The following is a 19,614-nucleotide window of genomic DNA, read 5'->3' on the forward strand; positions in this document are numbered from 1 at the left end:
GGGGTTGCCATTTTCTTCTCCAGGGGATCTTCCCCATCCCAGGATCGAACCCGCATCTCTTCATCTCCTGCACTGGCAAGCAGGTTCTTTACCACTAGTGCCACCTGGGAAGCCCACGGCAGTGACTGGCCAGACTCTAAATCTCTCAGCCTTACACAGGGCTGTCATTTAATGTTTAATGAATAAATATACAGTCCACTGAAGGAAGGAAGGACACTGCCCGCTTGTGTTTGAGGAATAACACAGCTGGCAGGTAACGAGGCCAAGGATCTGAATTTTTAGCCAGTTTGTGTCAATTCTCTGGACTATGTTAGATAAACATACACCATCAGACTGTGCATTTCTGCTAAACACGGAGTTTATTGGTATCATTCAATACAACTTTAGTCCTGCCTTTCCCAACCCCAGGCATGTTGACAGTCCTTTAAAAATCAGGCTACATTATTTTGGAGGAAAATACGTCCACTTAAATGTTTAAAGAATGCTAGAAAATTTTATTCCTATCAAAAAAAATTTTTTTATTTACCCCCTCAGCTACTTGACTTCTAACAGACTGCATGTTGATCTAAAGTCCATGTGACTTCACACCAACCAGGTACTAACTTCCTAAAGGGATTTCTTTGCGGATACCAAATGACACAGTCCTGAGCTATGCAGAGAGGCCTAAGGGAAGCCGACATGTCCCAGATTTTCTCCCTCTTGTGAGCCCAGTCTTTGACTGGGCCAGAGGTCTTACTGGAGAGAAAAAATACTCAAGAAAACAAGCAAAGTGGAAAGCTGGAAAAATGCAACATCTGCAGAGCCCTGAAGGCGTCTGAAGTGACCAAAATTGTAATACCGTTGTTCAGAGGCTGATGTGGACCCCAGCCTGGGGGGATGCTGAAGACAGGTGAGAGAGAAATGGGTGTGACTGTATCACCGAGGCCTCCTTGGGACACACTGGTTGTTGGTGGGGTTAGTTCCTATAAAATTGGATCTGAATCTGTGTCATAGGGAGCTAAGGAAACAAGAGTAACAGTTTTCCTGTTTCTTGATTCCTCATTCAAGAAAGTTGGGTGAAAGCCAGCTTTTAAGTAAGCTTTGTGATAGTAGTATTTTAAAATAAAGGAATAATGAAGGAATAAGCTGGCCTGAAACAGTGCATATTGCCGTGGCCAGGAGAGCACAGAACTGACCATGACTCAGCCGGAAATCCACCCCTCCCATTTTTCTGTTTCCTAAACTGGCCCGTGGCTTTTGCTCACCATTTTTCTATCAGACCACACTGGAGGAGTTACAAGAGACAAACTGAACACACATTTGTGGTTTATTACCCTATGGGAATACTGTGCCAGTGCATTTATGTGATATACAGGAGGCTGAGAATGTCTCAACAGGCGAAGACAGCATCCCAAAGCCCTTGGCCGTGCTCCCACGCAGCAAGAGCAACCTCTTCTTCAAGGTTCCTCAACAGTATCCAGGATGTGAGGGGCACCAAGGAAGTCCCTCTGCCCTTCAGCTGGTGGAACACTCTGCTAGTTGATGCAGTTCTTTGTGATTCTTCGACTTCTGTCCACCTGTCGGATGCTGTCTGCGACATTAATGGTGACTTCTTTTGCAGTCATCCGCTTAGTCTCCCTTTTAGCCTGTTAAAAAGTTTAATGCAGTGAATTGAGTTACTAAGAAATATCCAAAGGTCCTCATATTGGCATTAATCTCTTGAAGTTGTTACACACACACACAGACAGGAAGAATAACTCATAAGGACACATGCACATATACTCCTTTTCATAGGCTGTTCTGTTGAAGCTCTTTTACCAACCTAGTGCAGAGCTTGGTATAAGAGATGCTTGGTAAAGCAGTGTTGAAGGAATGAATGAATCAATTAGCAAAGGTCCATCAAAGGGCAATGTGAAGGATTTCACTGTTGGCTTTGGTAGAATAGCTAAGGGTTTGAGCTTTGGAGTCAGACAGACTTTGGTTCGAACACTGACTTTATAATTTCACTGTAGGCAAGTTTTTTTCTAACCTCTCTAACCCTTAGATGAGTTTCCTCATCTGTAAGATGGAAGATAATAATAGTACCTAACTCATAAGGTTATTATAATCACTGACTAAGAAAATGAATATAAGATACAATGCCTGTCACTAACCAAAATGAGAAAAAAAAAAAAAAAAAGACCTGGTAAGTATGATAAATAGAAAATAAGATAAATTGTCCACTTCTTTTTTCTTCAATTTTTTAATTAAAAGAAAGATTCTTTAAATTCCACAGTGCCTTACAATTTTTGAAAGTGTCACACACATGATTTCATATAATCCTATAATAACTATTTCCCCCCCAAAACCTTATTATTGCCTCCTCTCTCCTTACCTCTCTGCACAAGTTTGTTCTCTAAATCTGTAGATCATCCACTTCTAAGTGAAGACACACCAGTGAGATAAGTCCAGGATTCATATTAAATACTAAAGCACTGACTAAATTGCAGATTCCTCAAGCATATGTGCACAACCCTGGCATTTCCCCTCAAGAGAAGACAACGTTACCCAGTCCGGGGGGGAGGGTAATTCTGCGCCTATTCTTCTCAGTGATCACGTGCTGACGTCAAGTGAGCAACAGACGGGCCTCCCAAGTCGTCGCCATCTTGGACAGAGATGTGTGTGCTCCCAACCCCCATGCCAGGGAGGCCCTCTGCCCGGCTGCAGAGAGTGCAGCCATCAAACAGCCTCAAGCTGTCTCTTCAGGGCAGCCTCAGCTGCAGAAAGCCCCCTCACCCTGGGCCCTCCTTCCCTGAGGTGGCCCAATGAGAGGGTGCCGCAGGGGTATACATGCCTAGCTATCTGACCCAAAGCAGGCCAGCCCTGACCAGCCATTTAGCTCCAAGGCTCCCCATGAGGTGGGGTCACTGAGGCTGTGGTCAGAGCCGCACTGTGGCTCCACTTCCTCTGCCCTACTCCTGCTTCTGGCTCCCTCTCCTGCTGACTTCCCGAAGAATATCCCACAGGATGACATCTCAGAGCCGGCTTCCTGGAAAACAAGTCTCAGAAGTGTCGGAGCATCTCTCACGGCATAAGCATCTCCCCATTCCGGGTGTGAGTCTAGTGTTGATAGAAGCCTCTTTTTCATACAACATGGTCCCTGAACATAAGCCAATGATTTCATCTGTAGTGCATCCTAAGATGTGGTAGCCTGTTGCCTCACCGGATAATAACTGCCCTGTTGTATTTAAAAAGGTGAAATGCAGGTTTCTAACAGACGCTTACTCCTTGGAAGAAAAGTTATGACCAACCTAGACAGCATATTAAAAAGCAGACATTACTTTCCCTACAAAGGTCTGTCTAGTCAAGGCTATGGTTTTTCCAGTAGTCGTATATGGATGTGAGAGTTGGACTATAAAGAAAGCTGAGTGCGGAAGATTTGATGCTTTTGAACGGTGGTGTTGGAGAAGACTCTTGAGAGTCCCTTGGACTGCCAGGAGATCCAACTAGTCCATCCTATAGGAAATCAGTCCTGAATGTTCACTGGAAGGACTGATGTTGAAGCTGAAACTCCAATACTTTGGCCACCTGATGCGAAGAACTGACTCACTTGAAAAGATCCTGATGCTAGGAAAGATTGAAGGGGGGAGGAGAAGGGGACGACAGAGGATGAGATGGTTGGATGGCATCACCGACTCAATGGACATGAATTTGAGTAAACTCCGGGAGTTGGTGATGGACAGGGAGGCCTGGCGTGCTACAGTCCATGGGGTTGCAGGGTCGGACACGACTGAGTGACTGAACTGAACTGAACAGGTCGCATAAATCCTGTGTAGTGGCTGCTGGCGATGCTGCTCTCAGATGCCCTCTACTTGGCTGGTGCCTCCATCCCTCAACTGTTTTGAGTTCTGGCTGCTAATCACTCAGAGTTGCACCCTTCTTTTGAGAATTGCCCTTATCTGATTGGAGCCACCTCAGCCAGAAATACCAAACAGGTTATACCTGAATTTCTAGAGATAACCCAAAGCTAATGCCTGATCATGGGGAACATAAAGACTGGCCCTTTTGCCTCAAGGGGGTATAAATCCACAATGCCATTCATGCTTTGGAGCTCCCTGAGGGATCAGGCTGAGGCTGCAGCTACAACTCTTCAGCTGAGCTTAGTATTTGCAGAACTTGGTCCTCTGCCCCACCCTGCGTCCCACCACCTTAAGGGTTTCACCTGAGACTACGCTTTTACTCACTTACTTGCACAAGAATCCTCATGTCAAGCTCTGCTTCCAGGGAATCTGACCTAAGATAATACTTCATGGGTGATTTGAGGAATGTTTATCGATCATTTTGACTATATGCAACTTTAGCCTTATTCATTGATTTCATGAGATAGGATTTCAGTGTTTTCCTCATCAAGTTCCCAGCACCTAGCATAATCTGAGATATAGAAGGCCTTCAATTTAACTTTGGTTGAACAAATGGGTGAATGAATGAATAAACACCACATATCTGAGAATGTACCCTTTCTTTAACTATCAGTAGTCAATACTGTCTAAGAATTTAGTCTTGCACTTGGGGCTTCCCTGGTGGCTCAAATGGTAAATAATTTTGCCTGCATTGCAGGAGACCCAGGTTTGATCTCTGGGTCTGGAAGATTCCCTGGAGAGGGGAATAGCTACCCACTCTAGTATGCTTGCCTGAAGAATTCCATGGACAGAGGAGCCTGGTGGGCTACAGCCCATAGGGTTGCAAAGAGTCAGACACAACTGAGCGACTGACGCTTTCACTTTTCACTTAGCTCCTCCACGCCTGAACTGGCACTAGGGCCTAGCAGTGACTTATGGGTTTATTTTTTCCCTAAAAGCAGAAAGCCCATAGAATCCCACAACCATTTTTGTTTCCGAAATATAGGTTGATTCCATCTGATTTCAATTTTGGGTGTTATTGCATAAAAGCTCAGAGGACTGCAGCATGGAGGAGAGACACAGAGGCCTTATTTGAAATGAGCCAAGTGGAGGGCGGCATTCCCATCAAACCAGTAGGCAGTAAGAGAGCTTTCCAGAATGGAAATGTAAACTTTCTAAACTGTAGAACTGCTTTTCTTTAGAGTTATTGGCAAGGTTTCACAAAGTTATTAAAAATTCTACACAGAAAGTGCTCTTGCTCCATGGTTCAGTCTGCCTTCATAAGATTAAAAAAATCCAGGCAACATTTAATAGTTAGATGATCGTTAGTTTTTCAGCCTGTTTAAGAGTTAAAGGCTACAAAACAGTCATTCCCAGAAAAGCCGCAGAATATGTACAGTTTGCATCTCAAGTACACTGGAGCAATTAAAAAAAATTTATTCGGTGGTGCTGAGTCTTCTGTCTTTGTGGTGGCATATGGAATCTTTAATGGCAGCAGTTGAGGCAGGTGGGATCTAATTCCCTGACTAGGGATCAAACCCGCCCACTGCATTGGGAGCCCTGCGTCCCAGCCTCTGGACAACCAGGGAAGTCCATGGGGCAATTTCTTAAATCTGTGAATCAAAAGCCTGACAATGAAGACGTTCAAAGGACAAGCTTTGGGAGCCAGATAGACTTGGCATGAGGCTTTGCCATTATTAAGAGCGGGCTGCAGTCCACAGGGTCGCAAAAGAGTTGGACACGGCTTAGCAACTAAACAACAAGCTGTACAAGACATTGCTTTAACCTCTGAAACTCACTTCCCTTATCTGAAAGGGGGAATAATGCTTGTTTCTTAGTGGTTTTTGTAAGGAGGGTTTCGGAGAGAATTAAGCATGTCACTTAGCATTAATAGGGTGATCGACTTCTCCTGGCTTGCCCAAGACCGTCTTCAAACAAAATCCCACATTCTGGGAATCTTTCTTATTCTACTGAAACCATCACTACTGGTGAAAGTGAAAGTCGCTCAGTCGTGTCCAACTCTTTGCAGCCCCATGACTATACAGTCCATGGAATTCTCCAGGCCAGAACACTGTTGGCGGGGCTACTTCTAAATACCAACAATAATAATAACTCTATAAGATCTGTCTTTGAATAAAGGACAAACTGGAGTTCTGCATTCTAATAATGGGCACAGACAATTCCAAGCCATAAACAAATCCACTTTCAAATAATTACAGTATATTTAATATGACAAATGAAACAATTAGAACAACAGTGCATTGACTTAAAACAGCAAAGAGAAACTTCCGAGTCTGAGACCTCAGAGAGGCAACCACCCTTTTTATAATGGCACAATTATCTAGGAGGTTGGCAGTTGCTCAAATGTAGTTACAACTTGAAAACCTCAGATTTGAAGCCCAAATGAGACGGACAAAGAAGATGAATGAGAAAGAGAACCACAAGGCCAGGGAGTTTGTCTAGAAGTTCCAAGAAGCAAGCCCCCTTCTGAGAAGAGCTATATAGATACACAGAATAATTACACCACTTGTGCTTCTGGGACCATGGCGTTTTGTATGACACAGATATTTCCGCCTCTGATGAGGTTTTTAGCCATCTGAGCCTTTTAATTTAACAGCCAACTCTCTCTATTCAATGACAGGAAAGCAAAATGTGTCCCTATTGCAATTATTGGCTTAAAAAAGAAAATCTTATGGTCTTCAACTCAATGCTGAGAGAAGCCTGTTTGGCACCTTTTCCTTCTGTGGCTGTCTGTTAATTCAATCCTTCCACTTTTAAAATTCTTGTCTTGTGAGTTTTATCACCACTGGCTTTTGTTAATGGCCACACTCTTGTTTCTTGCCCAGTTTTACAGCTTTTCTATTTTCCCCTCGCCTCGTTTTAATTTCTGCAGGTTTAGAATCATAGATTTTAGTCCTCTCGATATTGCCTTTTTAATTAATAGTAACTTACTGGCTGCCATTTCTCAAGGGTAACCAGACTGACTGTGATAACTTCCTGGCAGATGGATGTGTTTCTTTCAGGGTTTTAAAAGTCAATGAGCCAGCTCATTCCCACAAAAGGAGACCTGAACTCAAGAGGGCAGCTACGTCTCCTCAGCCTTTTCTCACTTTTCTCCCAAATGGAAATGGTGACGTTCTTTGCTTTAATTTGACTCCACGAATATACCTACCAGGGCTGTACTGACCTTTTTGCAGGTCCTTGTAGACAATGAAGAAAAACAAGGCTTCCTGAGATCAAAATGTTTTTTGAAAATGTATTTATTGATTGGTGACTGTGCTGCGTCTTCACTGCTGTGCACGAGCTTTCTCTAGTTGCAGTGAGCAGGGCTGCTTTTTGCTGCAGTGCACGCGCTTCTCATTGCACTGGCTTCCCTAGTTGCAGAGCACAGACTTAGTTGCTATGCGGCCTGGTTCCCCAACCAGGGACCTAACCGGCGATCCCTGCATTGGCAGGTGGATTCTTAACCACTGGACCACCTGGAAGTCCGTGAGATCACAATTTATCAGACACCAATGTTCTATGTAACTAGTATTTTTTATAAATTATAAAAACGATATGTAATTATGGTAAAAAGAAATCCACAGAGTAGGGAAGGGCAGAGTGACGAGCAACACTTGCTCCCATGCTGGGGCCACACCGTGCTTTCGCCAGAGGTGATCACAGCTAATCATTTCTTAAGGGGTGTTGAAGGGATTTTCTAAGCAGACACAGTATGGGGCTGTCTCATTTCCTCTCCTGGTACTCTGTACTTTCTTCTTGGCCTTTAACCAGAGATTGGGTTATCTATTTATCTGCTTGTTTACATGCTTATTTTTACATCTTCATTAGATTAAAACTTCAAGGGGGTAGTGACCCAGTCTGGTATTCCCAGCATCTAATTTAGTGCTTATCACATAACAGACACCTGACAATCTGATGAAGGACATAAGTGTAAAGATACATCTTCAGAAAGAAAGAGGAAAAAAAATCCCTGGCAGGAGAACCTGTTTGCATTGCCCTGCCTAAACATTCTAGAACTTTCCTACAGGATTTCAATCATGCTCATTATTAATTGCTCCTTGGGCCATCCCTGAAAGACGGCCAGCAATGCAGCTGTGTTCTCTTTTTCTGAGGAGGCAGCTGAAGTCACTCAGGCTAAAGCAATTTGCCCAAAGTCAGCGTCAACAGGCAAAGAATCTGCCTATAATGCAGGAGGACCTGGGTTTGATCCCTGGGTTGGGAAGATCCCCTGGAGAAGGGAATGGCTATGTACTCCAGTATTCTTGCCTGGAGAATTCCATGGACAGAGGAACTTGGCAGGCTACAGTCCATGGGGTCGCAAAAAGCTGGACACAACTGAATGACTTTTACTTTCACTTTCTTTCACAATGTCAACAGGGGTGGTGAGTTGAACTAAAGATGGTAGGAGGGTAGATGTGGGCTTTGGGTCTCACATATAGATTCCTGCAATTGTCAGCACTCACACTAAATTCTCCACCATTTTGTTTCAGGAAATGGGACGAAGATCGTAGAGTTTGGAGGCAGACAGACCTGGATTTGAACTCCAACACAGCCAGATACTACTCCCTGTGCCATGCTGGCCTTACCTTTCCAAGCCTGTTTTCCCAGCTGGGGAATGAATGATGCTACTGACCACTTATCACTGTGAGGGTTAAAGATAATGCCATGTATATACACAGGGTGTCTGTTCACAGTAGACACTGAAATGTTGGTTCTTCCTCTCCGCCTTCCCAAAAGATGAAAGCTCGAGCCTTGACAGCTACAACTCAAGACATTTTTCTTCTTTTCCATCATGCCCCATTAAAAGGAGACACACAAGAACAGACTTCTAGCTGTTCCCCCAGTTCCAGGAATTTATTTGCTGCTGCTTCACTGGCATTAATGTGAGGTTGTTCAGAAAACATTTGATCTCAGCAACTCCACCGAGAGCCAAGATACTAGCCTCCAAAGACAGGAGTCAGACCATGTCTTGGGCAAAACTCTCAATATGTTATGTTATGTTAGCTGCTCATTCGTGTCCTACTCTCTGCAACCCCATGGACTGTAGCCTGCCAGGCTCCTGTGTCCATGGAGTTCTCCAGGCAAGAATACGGGAGTGGGTTGCCATTTCCTTCTCCAGGGTGGCATTAACACGAGCTTGTTCAGGAAACATTTGATCTCAGCAACTCCACCAAGGGCCAGGATACTAGCCTCCAAAGGCATGGGTCAGACCATGACTTGGGCAAAATTCTCAAGAGCTCCCCAAATCTAAAGCAAATCCTACACAGAACACAGCCACTTGCGCTAATTTAGGCTAACTAAGTCTAGGGGTTTTTATTTATCAGGTATCTGGTGCCAAAAGAAGTTGTTGCTTTTCAACTTAAACCTCAGATAGATCAAACACTAGGAGGGCAGTAGAACCTGCTTTAGAAAAGCAGCTGGCTCCAAGGGAACAGTCATCAATCATATGATGGTAGCACAGGGGGTGGGGTGGGGTGAGTTGGGAGTGGACCCGTGGGAAGACTTTCTAGTCTTAATGAAGTCCCAGGCCAACCACATTATCAGCAATCGGTGAGTTAATATACCATATTTGTTTTTCTCTTTCTGACTTACTTCACTCTGTATAACAGCCTCGGGATGTTGTTGTATAGCACAGGCACTCTGATGATCTGGAGGAGTGGGGTGAGGGGAGCGGAGAGAGGCTATATATGTGTACTTGTGGCTGATTTGTGTTGTTGTAGGACAAAAACCACCAAAATTTGTAAAGTGATTTTCCTCCAATTAAAAAATCAATTAAAAACCAATCCATGAGTACATGCTAGGTGCACACTCCTGAAGCAGGCTCAGGGGACAATGGAAGAATACAAAAGAGAATAAGAAGGTCTCTGCCCTGCTGCTGCTGCCGCTAAGTCGCTTCAGTCGTGTCCGACTCTGTGCAACCCCATAGATGGCAGCCCACCAGGCTCCTCCATCCCTGGGATTCTCCAGGCAAGAATATGGAGTGGGCTGCCATTTCCTTCTCCAATGCATGCATGCCTGCTAAGTTGCTTCAGTCGTGTCTGACTCTGTGCAACCCTGTGGACAGCAGCCCACCAGGCTCCTCCGTCCATAGGATTCTCTAGGCAAGAATACTAGAGTGGGTTGCCATTTCCTTCTCCATCTCTGTCCTGAGAGTCTTCTAATCAAATTGGTTTTCCTGCAGACCCTTAGGTGAACAGCGAGTCTTGCAATTCTTCATCTACATAAGGTAGCAGCTAATATATACATGCAATTGTGGAAATCACCACACACACACACCCCCACCCCTAAACTGCTACTTTGCTTCCTTTTCCCAGGCTCAAACTAGAACATGCATCAAAGGAGGCCCCTTCTACAGGGTCTTCTTCTCTTGTTGTCCTAAATGTGCCTTTTTTTTTTCCCTCTGTCTCCTTTTAACATCATGTTTTTGTTTCTCTAAGAGAAACTCACATTTCCTTTCCAAACTCTCCTCATGGATCTTACATTACCACCACCAGGAGAGATTCTGGGTTGGTTTCATCCTCCTTTCGGGATTATGCCCCCCCACCCCCGCCTCTGGTCACATCCACATCTCTGAGGCTTCACCTACCTTTCCTGGACCATGCCAAGCCTTGCTGACAATTAGACACTGGAGAGAGGAGGGGGCTGGGAGCAAAGAAAGGAGAGGCTACCTAGCCGAGAACCAGTCTAGGCATCGGCTAATTTGTTTGTCAAGGTCTGGCTACTCTGCCGAGAATAATAAAGCAAACCCAAAAAGATGAAGCTTCTGAGGATGTGAAGGCTCCACTGGGAGGCCGGCCACAGACCAGAGTTTCGTGTGCCCAGAGCTACATCCATATTCACTTCTCTACCTTAGCTGAATACTTGAGACAGCTCTGGAGGAGGAAAACAGGAGTCCTCAGCCTGAAGAAATGTGTTGGAGAGTCATGTCTGGAGGTGGCCCTGAGCTCCTGAGCAATTCATTGGCAGGAGAGAACAAGCAGCTACAGAGCTCCCCTTGTGTTGTCTGCTGGGCTCAGGGAGGGGTGGGGAGGAGACAGCCGATGATCTATCAGCTGCTCTTCAGTAAAAAAGGTCCCAGGTGACTGGAGCAAATCAAGGTTTAATAGAGAAAGAAAGAGCGCCCCACTGAGACAGTTCCGACTTGTGAAGCATCACTTTTGTCACATTCTTTCTGCCAGTTATCACCTATTAAAACCGGGCATGAGACAGAGGCCAGCGGGAACTGAAAGAAAGATGTGGTTGGTCTGATGGGGCGTGGATTGGAGCAGGGCTCCGAATGCGAGGTGCGGCTGCTCATAGGCGTCAGCTGCCCCATCACCCTTCGGAAAGCGATCTGAACTGTGGGATCACATCTGCGTTAAATCGAGTAGGGAGGAGAAGGGGACGACAGAGGATGAGATGGTTGGATGGCATCACCGACTCGATGGACATGGGTTTGGGTGGACTCCGGGAGTTGGTGATGGACAGGGAGGCCTGGCATCCTGCGGTTCATGGGGTCTCAAAGAGTCCGACATGACTGAGCGACTGAACTGAGCTGAACTACCATCCCCTACCAGTGACCTTTCATTTCCTTCGCAGCACCATTTTGAATCCGTAAGGCTTTGTTCATTTACCCTGTATTATCTGCCTCCCCAGGCTCAGTGCCATTAAAATTGGCAGCTGCCTCTTCCACTCCTGGACCCTTGGCATCAGAACAGTGCCTGGCAGGCACCCAGACAGCACTCAGTGGGTGAGCATCAGATGAATGAATCCAAAATGTTCTTACACGACCCAGTGAGGAAATTTTCCAGACCAGGGGAGGATTGCCTTTAACCCACAAACACGGTCTGTCAGTCTGAACCGGAACACTGAGTAGACATGGGCATGATTACGCATGCTTCATGAACAGGTTCTTCTGGAGAGGGGAAGCTTTAAAAAAGTGCCCAAGAACCATTAGCTGGTAGCCCGATAACGTCCAGGGGAATGCTGTGAAGTACTAACAGGTGGTCTTGGGGGAGCCAAAGGCAGATTGGAAGAGGCCAGTGGATACTGCCTGAGCCAGACACAGGAAACGCAGGAAGCTCTAGCCTGGTGTAGGAGACACGCCAGGAAGAGACGGTGTGTCAAAAGCCCTAGATGGAACAGGAAGAAAATCGTTTTCTCTTTATTTAAAAGATTTATGTATTTGTGTATTTTTTGGCTGTGCTGGGTCTTTGTTACTGTATGCAGGCTTTGTCTAGTTACAGCAGCTCAGTCACTGAGGCACACAAGCTTTAGTTGCTCTCTGGCATGTGGGATCTTCCAGGACCAGGGATCGAACTGCCGTCCCTTGCACTGGCAGGCAGATTCTTAACCACTAGACCACCAGGGAAGCCCAATCTTTTTTTTTTTTTTTTAGCAGATTCTACTTTTTTTTTTAAGCAGATTTTTTTTAGATTTTTTTTTTTAAAGCAGATTCTGTTGACACAGCTCTCAGCTGTGTCAACAGAAGCTTCAATCAGAAGTGGGCCTGTCTTGTAAGCTGACACCTTTGGTAGAAACCTTTGCCCTTGAGGAAGTCAGGACAACTTGTAGCTGGTGAGGTCTCAGGACAGGAAGACCACTGATACACTTCAGCAATTGTCTGAACGCTTAAAACTGAAGCTATCTGCTCCTTGATCTTATTTTGGAAATACTTAGTACACAGCACTGTTCACTGAATCTGAAAACACAAAAGCTGTGTGTTGGGCTTGTCAGTGTGTGCCATCCCCCGCCTCCCTCCGGTGCTGTGTTGGTCCTATTGCTCAGATGTGTGGTCCTTACTCCCAGCGACACAGTTTTCAGTACGGCTGGAGCCTAGGGAGGGTGGGCTCTACCTGGCCCCCTTTTAACTACCACACGGTGGGGAGAGCTCTCCTGAAGCACCCGAGGCTCCATGCTTATCTGTACAGTGGAGACAACAATACCCACACTGTGAGGATCGAGGATATGACGAGGTGCTTAGACCCCAGGCTGCATGTAGAAGACCTAAGAAAGATGGGACTAAGCACAGCTTACTGGCCTTACATTCTTATGGTCCCCAACTGGAACTCATCTGCTGCCAGTTAGCATGTTAAGTGATATAACCACTTTTGGAAAACTGTGTCAGTATCTGTTAAAGTCAAATATGTACCCATCCTATGAGCCAGGAATTCTACTTCTGGGTATATACCCCAGGGAAGGGAATGTCTACCAAAGGGCACAAGCATGTTAACAGTTGGGACTTCCCTGGTGGTCCAGTGGTTAAAACTCCCAGCTCCCAGTGCAGGGGACACAGGTTCAATCCCTGGTCAGGGAACTAAGATCACACATACCACACGATGTGGACAAAAAGAAAAAAAGAATACAAAAAAGACTAAATATATGTGTATATATGTAACATTCACTTTAAGCAACTATCAGTCAGTTCAGTTCAGTCGCTCAGTCATGTCTGACTCTTTGCGACCCCATGAACTTCAGCACGTCAGGCCTCCCTGTCCATCACCAACTCCCAGAGTTCACTCAAACTCACGTCCATTGAGTCGGTGATGCCATCCAACCACCTCATCCTCTGTTGTCCCCTTCTCCTCCTGCCCCCAATCCCTCCCAGCATCAGAGTCTTTTCCAGTGAGTCAACTCTTCAAATGAGGTGGCCTAAGTACTGGAGTTTCAGCTTTAGCATCATTCCTTCCAAAGAACACCCAGAACTGATCTCCTTTAGAATGGACTGGTTGGATCTCCTTGCAGTCCAAGGGACTCTCAAGAGTCTTGTCCAACACCACAGTTCAAAAGCATCAATTCTTCGGTGCTCAGCTTTCTTCACAGTCCAATTCTCACATCCATACATGACCACTGGAAAAACCATAGCCTTGACTAGACGGACCTTTGTTGGCAAAGTAACGTCTCTGCTTTTGAATATGCTATCTAGGTTGCTCATAACTTTCCTTCCAAGGAGTAAGCGTCTTTTAATTTCATGGCTGCAATCACCTTTGCTCTAATAAAAATTAATTTTAAAAAAGAACATTAACAGCTGTATTGTTCACAACAGCCCTAAACTGGAAACAACCCAAATGTCCTTCAAGTACGAGTTAAATTGTGGTGTATTCATTTAACAGAATATACATGGTAGTGGAGATGAGGAAATTTTTGCAACTCACAGCACCATGGATAATTCCCACTAGCATAATGCTGAACAAAAGAAGCTGGACCCAAAAGAGCACATACTATATGATTCCATTTATAAAAGTCAAAAATAAACAAAACTGATCTCTAATGCTAGATGTCAGAGAGTGGTTATGTTATGGGGCGGATGGTGACAGACACATCCGAGTCCCTATGGTGAGGGGCACACGGGATACTTGGAGTAATGATACTGTTCTGTGTCTCCTTACAGATGATGGTTACATGTGTGTGTCGCCTTATTAAAATTCATCGCACTTAGGACTGACTTGAGCATTTTTCTATACGTATGCTGCATGTAGTAGATTGCTAATCCTTTGCTGTCTATCCACTGCAGACAGACTCCACTTCCTTGTCTTGCTGATGTTGGGTTTGTCTGTGTGACTTACTTTGACCAATAGGAGGTTGGAGGGTCTGATGGGAACAGTGACATGAAATGGGTTTGCCCTCTTGGGTTTCCCACAGGCATAATAAATCCCAGAGAGCTGCTGCTCTTTTAGCCTGATTCCCAGAATAATATACACGGAACAGACTAAGCTAGACCTGGAGCCTGAAGTCAGGTCTAGCCATTCAAGTTGTGGTTGATTGAGAGGAGAAAGATTCCTGTTTTAAGCCACTAAATGTTGACTTGCTTTGTCATGCAGCATTATTGTGGCAATAGCTGACTAATACATTATTCTTCAACAAAAAAAGGACTTTAAGATCTATCTGCTCTATTTTTCTTATAGTCACTTGTTTCAATTTAATGTTACTGACACCCATCTCTAGCACTTATCAGACCTATTCATGTCATCGATCAAGTGAATTTCAGTTTCCTTGTCTATAAAATGGGATGATGCTTACTTTACACACTCTTGGGTAAAATGAATGAGCCAGTAGACCTAAAGCGTGCGTGCTCAGTCGTGTCTGACTCTTTGTGACCACATGGAGTATAGCCCACCAGGCTCCTCTGTCCTTGGGATTCTCCAGGCAAGAACACTGGAGTGGGTTGTCATTTCTTCCTCCAGGAGATCTTCCTGACCCAGGGATCAAACCTACATTTCCTGCACTGGCAGGTGGATTCTTTACCACTGAGCCACCTGAGAAGCCCAGAAGACCTAAAAGCACTGTATAAACTGCACAACACAATTTTAAAGTGATGGATTTTAAAGTGAAGGCACACTCACACTGGGCGAAGCTGCTTCCTCCCTTTGGTGCTCATCTTGGCTCAAAAGGTGAGGGTGCGGTGTGGGGAGCAGGCTGGGGAACAAAAGTCAGGGCCTGACCGAGAGCAGTGACTGAGCTTCTGGGCGTCATTCTGTGGGACCCAGATTGCCTTGGGAGATGGCAATGATGCTTGGGCCTCTAGAAGGTCAGCTTATGCACAAAGAAAGCAGACCATACAGGACCCCAGGAAGGCCACCGCTGCCCTCAAATCTACTCCCCAGCCAGGACCCTCTGTGTGTCTGAAGAACTACCATCAGTGTTTCCTTTCTCGGGGTTGTGGTGCTGGGTGTCTCACCAGCCTCTGTTGAATCCTTACTGCCCTTCTCACTGCACTTCTCAGTTCCCAAAGAGCAGGCCCGTCTGTTCTCTCATTTTGGTATCATTTCCATTGTGTGGATAAGGATCCTGAGACTCTGGGAGACTGAGTGATTTCTGCAAAGCCACTTAGTCCAGGAGTATTGGAGCTCAACTTGCAACAGGTTTTCTGACCAAAGCTTAGAGAGGCAACTCACTGATATGGGCAAGAATTCTATCATTAGATAATCCAGTCGGATCTTCAGACATCCAATAGATGGCACTGGCCTGAGGGATAGGACCAGTAAGTTTTGACAGAGGAGACGGGAAAGACAGGTATTGAGTGAGCAGGCAAGTAGTGGACTTTGAAGTGGGTTATGGGGGATGGTGAGGAAGTGAGAGGGAGGAATGGAGTTGGGGGCAAGGGGGGAAAGACTGCAGACCCCCGTGCTGGTCTGCTAAGGAGCAGTCAGGAGCAGCAGCAGGAAGAGTCCTTCCCAAGAACGGCTCTGAGAGAAAAGAAAGAATCAGAAAGGATGCCAGCTAGGTCCAGGGACTCTGCAGCCCCACTCCATCTCCAATAGCAACAGTGTGGGGTGGTGCCGTCACCACATCATACAACAGGATCCCCCCGGCGGACCCTTCTGCTGTCTGCCTGGCTGGAGGGTGAGGTAAGACTCCAGGCTTGTCTCCTACATGCTGGGCTCTGGTCTTGTTCCCTGCCAAGCCCTGTGACGCCGACTGCCTGGCGTGAGACTAGTTCCTGCAACCAGTACAGTCCTCACTATCAAGATGAGACAGCAAAGGAGACCCTTGAACAAAGCTGTATTTAAACAAACACACACTTCCTCTAGAGCCCAAATATCAAGGATCCATTTCCGCTGATTCAACCAAACACAGCAGCCCTCAAGGCAGGGGGTGGGAGGTGGGGCCCTTCTGTTTTCTTTGCAATGATTTTCACACGGGTGGGTGGAGAATTTCCTTTGGCAAGGTGAGCCATCACGGCCGCTTCCGTGGGTGCAGTCTCAGCATGGCTCTGCCCGAAAGCAACTTTCTCGTCCGTTCTGCGGCTGTGACCTACCTCTGCGGTCCGGAGGCCGTTCTGTTTCTGGGCCAGGGGGCCTGAGCTGAGGCTCTGAGGATTCGGGCACTGGGTCCCACAGCTCATCTTCTTCTCTGGGTTGGATATTCCACTCGGGGCTGTCGATCGGGGCACGCCGTTGGAGGTCACGCCATCTTCCAGCACACCTGTGGGGAGGGAAGCAGAACATGGGACTAGAGTCTTGCCCATGGCAGTTGCTGCAAACAATCCCCAAGACAGCAGAAATGAAGAAATAAATGTCACCTAGAAATCCCATCATGCAGAGCTAAATTTTCTATAAGAACCCGTGTGGGTTTTTTCCTCTTCTTTTTTTAAAAAAAATTTAAAAAATAATTTTTGACCACAAGACCATGTGCAGTCTTATTTCCCTGACCAGGGATCGAACCTGTAACCCCCGTGTGTTGAAAGCCCGTAGTCTTAACCACCAGGCAAGTCCCTGTTTTTACAAAACTGAGACTTTAAAATAACTTTGTAACCTCAAATTATTACTTAATAATACATCATTGACATTTTCCCACACCCTTAAGTATTCTGCCATACACCTTGTCTGGTGTGTCACTGTATGGATATGTCACTATTTATTTAACTAATGCCCTCTAATTGGATATTTGTTTTTACCTTTTCATATCAAATGTTACAGTGATGAAAGCCAGTGGGGCTAAAGTTTTATTCTTAATTATCTCCTAGGATAAATTCCTAGAGGTGGGATTACTAGTTTGAAGGTAACACATTGTTTTTTACATAATTCCATTTCAAGGTGTTGGACTGAGTATGTGGTTCCTCCCAGGGAAGGCCAAGAAACGACAGAATGAAGTTTAAATATGGCCTCAGTGAAAAGCAAGAGGGTGGAATTCCCTGGTGGTCCAGTGGTTAGGACTCCGAGCTGTCACTGCTGAGGGCAAGGGTTCAATCCCTGGTCAGTCAGGGAACTAAGATCCCACAAGTTGTGTGGGGAGGCCACAAAAAAAGGAAAAAGAAAAACAAGAGGAGGACTACAGAGAGGAATTGATGGATAAAGAGTATTTAATTGAAAAGACAAAAGTGGTCCAGGGAGCACTGGGGGTGGGGGTGGCAAGGGGGAGACAGGAAGACAGCAGAGGCTGTGATGACCACAGGGAGGCTGAGGGCAGCCGGGCAGGCCAGTCATTCTACTCCTCCAAGGCCAGTCGGCAATGACAGAGCGGTCTGTGAGGGTAGGACACTGTGATACAAAAAGAAACATATATTTGGTCTTTGTCCCCAGTTCCCGGCACAGAACTCCTAAAACCCTTGTCATTTCCCAAGTAATAACGGGGGATAGCAGCACCTTCGGTGACAACATTTTGTATTTGCTCACATTTCATGACACAGAGCTCCCAAATTCCTTGGAATTTCATGAGTGACAGGAAAGAGAGGAGCACTATTTGTTATAAGGAGGCAACTCCTGGTGGCCCCCTAGGTCAGGGTGAGGGCTGGTTGCCAGGAAGACCTGACCTTGAGTAGGAACTTGGAACTTTCAGCCCCACCTTCCAACCTCTGGTGAGGGGAGAGGGACTGGAGACTTGAGTTAGTAACTGATGATGCCTACATGATTAAACCTCCCTAAACATCCCTATGTGACAGCGTTTGGGGGAGCTTCCAAGTTGGTGAAAGCATACAGATGCTGGGAGGGTGGCAACCGCAACTCCACAGCTGAGATCCTGTGCTTAGAACTCTTTCAGATTCTGCCCTGTGTACCTCTTTATCCAGCTGTTCATTTGGATCATTCATAATATCCTTTACAAATAAAATGTAAACATAAGATATATGCCTATTGGCTAATTGTGTGTGTGTGTTTAAATTTTTGAGTCATTTGCCTGTCTTACTTTTGGGGTGTTGGGGTGTTACTTTGGGGTCTTACTTTTGGGATGTTTGCTTTCAAACTTAAGGAAAATAAACAAAGTCCTTTCCCAGAGTGTTGAGAAATCTGGCTCGAGGCAGGCATCAGAAGCCGTGTATCAGATACACTAAGAGAGGGAGGGGCAGAGCTGAGGAGGCTGCAGTCTCCGTGCAGCTAAGGGAGGGACCTGAAGGACACACACGTCCACATGCCCCCCACCTGCTCTGCAAAGTACTAGGAGGCTCCTGACCATGCCCACAGGATAGAAATCCGCATTCAAAACACTGTTAGTCAAAATGGAAGATGCCTGATCGAAAGTTTCCTGACTGGCAGGCACTCTGGATAAGGTCCAGATGTGTCGAGAAATGGCTGGATTCCTTCAGCTGGGCTCACTCCAAATCTTTGTGCTCCTCTTCCTCCACCAGCTGGCAGCCTGCCCCCCTTCTCTTCCCATCCTCCCTCCATCCTGCACCAGCAGTGCTTCAAATGCATATGTAGACACCCCAGCATACATATTCAATCTCCATCCCCACTGCCCCCTGCAAACAGCTGCCCCTTGGCCTAGGGAAATGCAAACCGGGAGAATGACTCAGGTGAAGAGGCCCATGAAGACCCTGGAAGCAGGTCTGTGTGATTTGGACGGGTAATTCCAGGATCCTGACACCCACAGAAGAGTCTAAAGCAGAGCTTTTTATCATGGTCCACTGTTGTTACTGGTCTGCTGTGGGATAACTATAAGAACTGAACACAAGCATTTGGAAATGTACAGATGTGAGAGCTGGACCATAAAGATGGCTGAGCATGGAAGAATTGATGCTTTCGAACTGTGGTGCCAGAGAAGACTCTTGATAGTCCCCTGGACTGTAAGGAGATGAAACCAGTCAATCCTAAAGGAAATCAACCCTGAATATTCATTGGAAGGACTGATGCTGAAGCTGAGGCTGAACCTCCAATACTTTGGCCACCTGATGTGTAAAGCCGACTCACTGGAAAAGACCCTGATGCTGGAAAAGATTGGGGGCAGGAGGAGAAGGGGATGACAGAGGATGAGATGGTTGGATGGCATCACCGACTCAATGGACATGAACTTGAGCAAGCTCCGGGAGATAGTGAGGGACAGGGGAGCCTGGCATGCTGCA

The 19,614-nt window shown here is 46.0% G+C and overlaps 1 protein-coding gene across 1 annotated transcript; it reads right to left on the reverse strand.

Moving 5' to 3' along the window:
* Positions 1 to 340: 340 nt before the first annotated feature.
* Positions 341 to 16,806, reverse strand: BAALC (brain and acute leukemia, cytoplasmic). The gene is made up of 2 exons (XM_010863553.1): positions 16,597 to 16,806; positions 341 to 1,625 (listed from the first exon to the last, which is right to left on the reverse strand). The coding sequence occupies exons 1-2, from the start codon at positions 16,804 to 16,806 to the stop codon at positions 1,515 to 1,517; spliced, it is 321 nt and encodes a 106-aa protein (XP_010861855.1). The 3' UTR covers positions 341 to 1,514.
* Between the last annotated feature and the right edge of the window lie 2,808 nt (positions 16,807 to 19,614).

Source organism: Bison bison, unplaced genomic scaffold (genome assembly GCF_000754665.1).
Source record: "Bison bison bison isolate TAMUID 2011002044 unplaced genomic scaffold, Bison_UMD1.0 scf7180017864491, whole genome shotgun sequence".
In the NCBI taxonomy this organism is placed as follows: Eukaryota; Metazoa; Chordata; class Mammalia; order Artiodactyla; family Bovidae; genus Bison; species Bison bison.

Bases quoted from the DNA above. Each gene is read 5' to 3' on its own strand.
- BAALC (XM_010863553.1), bottom strand. From the start codon at position 16,806: ATGGGCAAGACTCTAGTCCCATGTTCTGCTTCCCTCCCCACAGGTGTG. The intron at 1,626-16,596 runs GTAGGTCACAGC...ACTTTTTAACAG, and splicing joins ACGGCCTCCGGACCGCAGAG to GCTAAAAGGGAGACTAAGCG.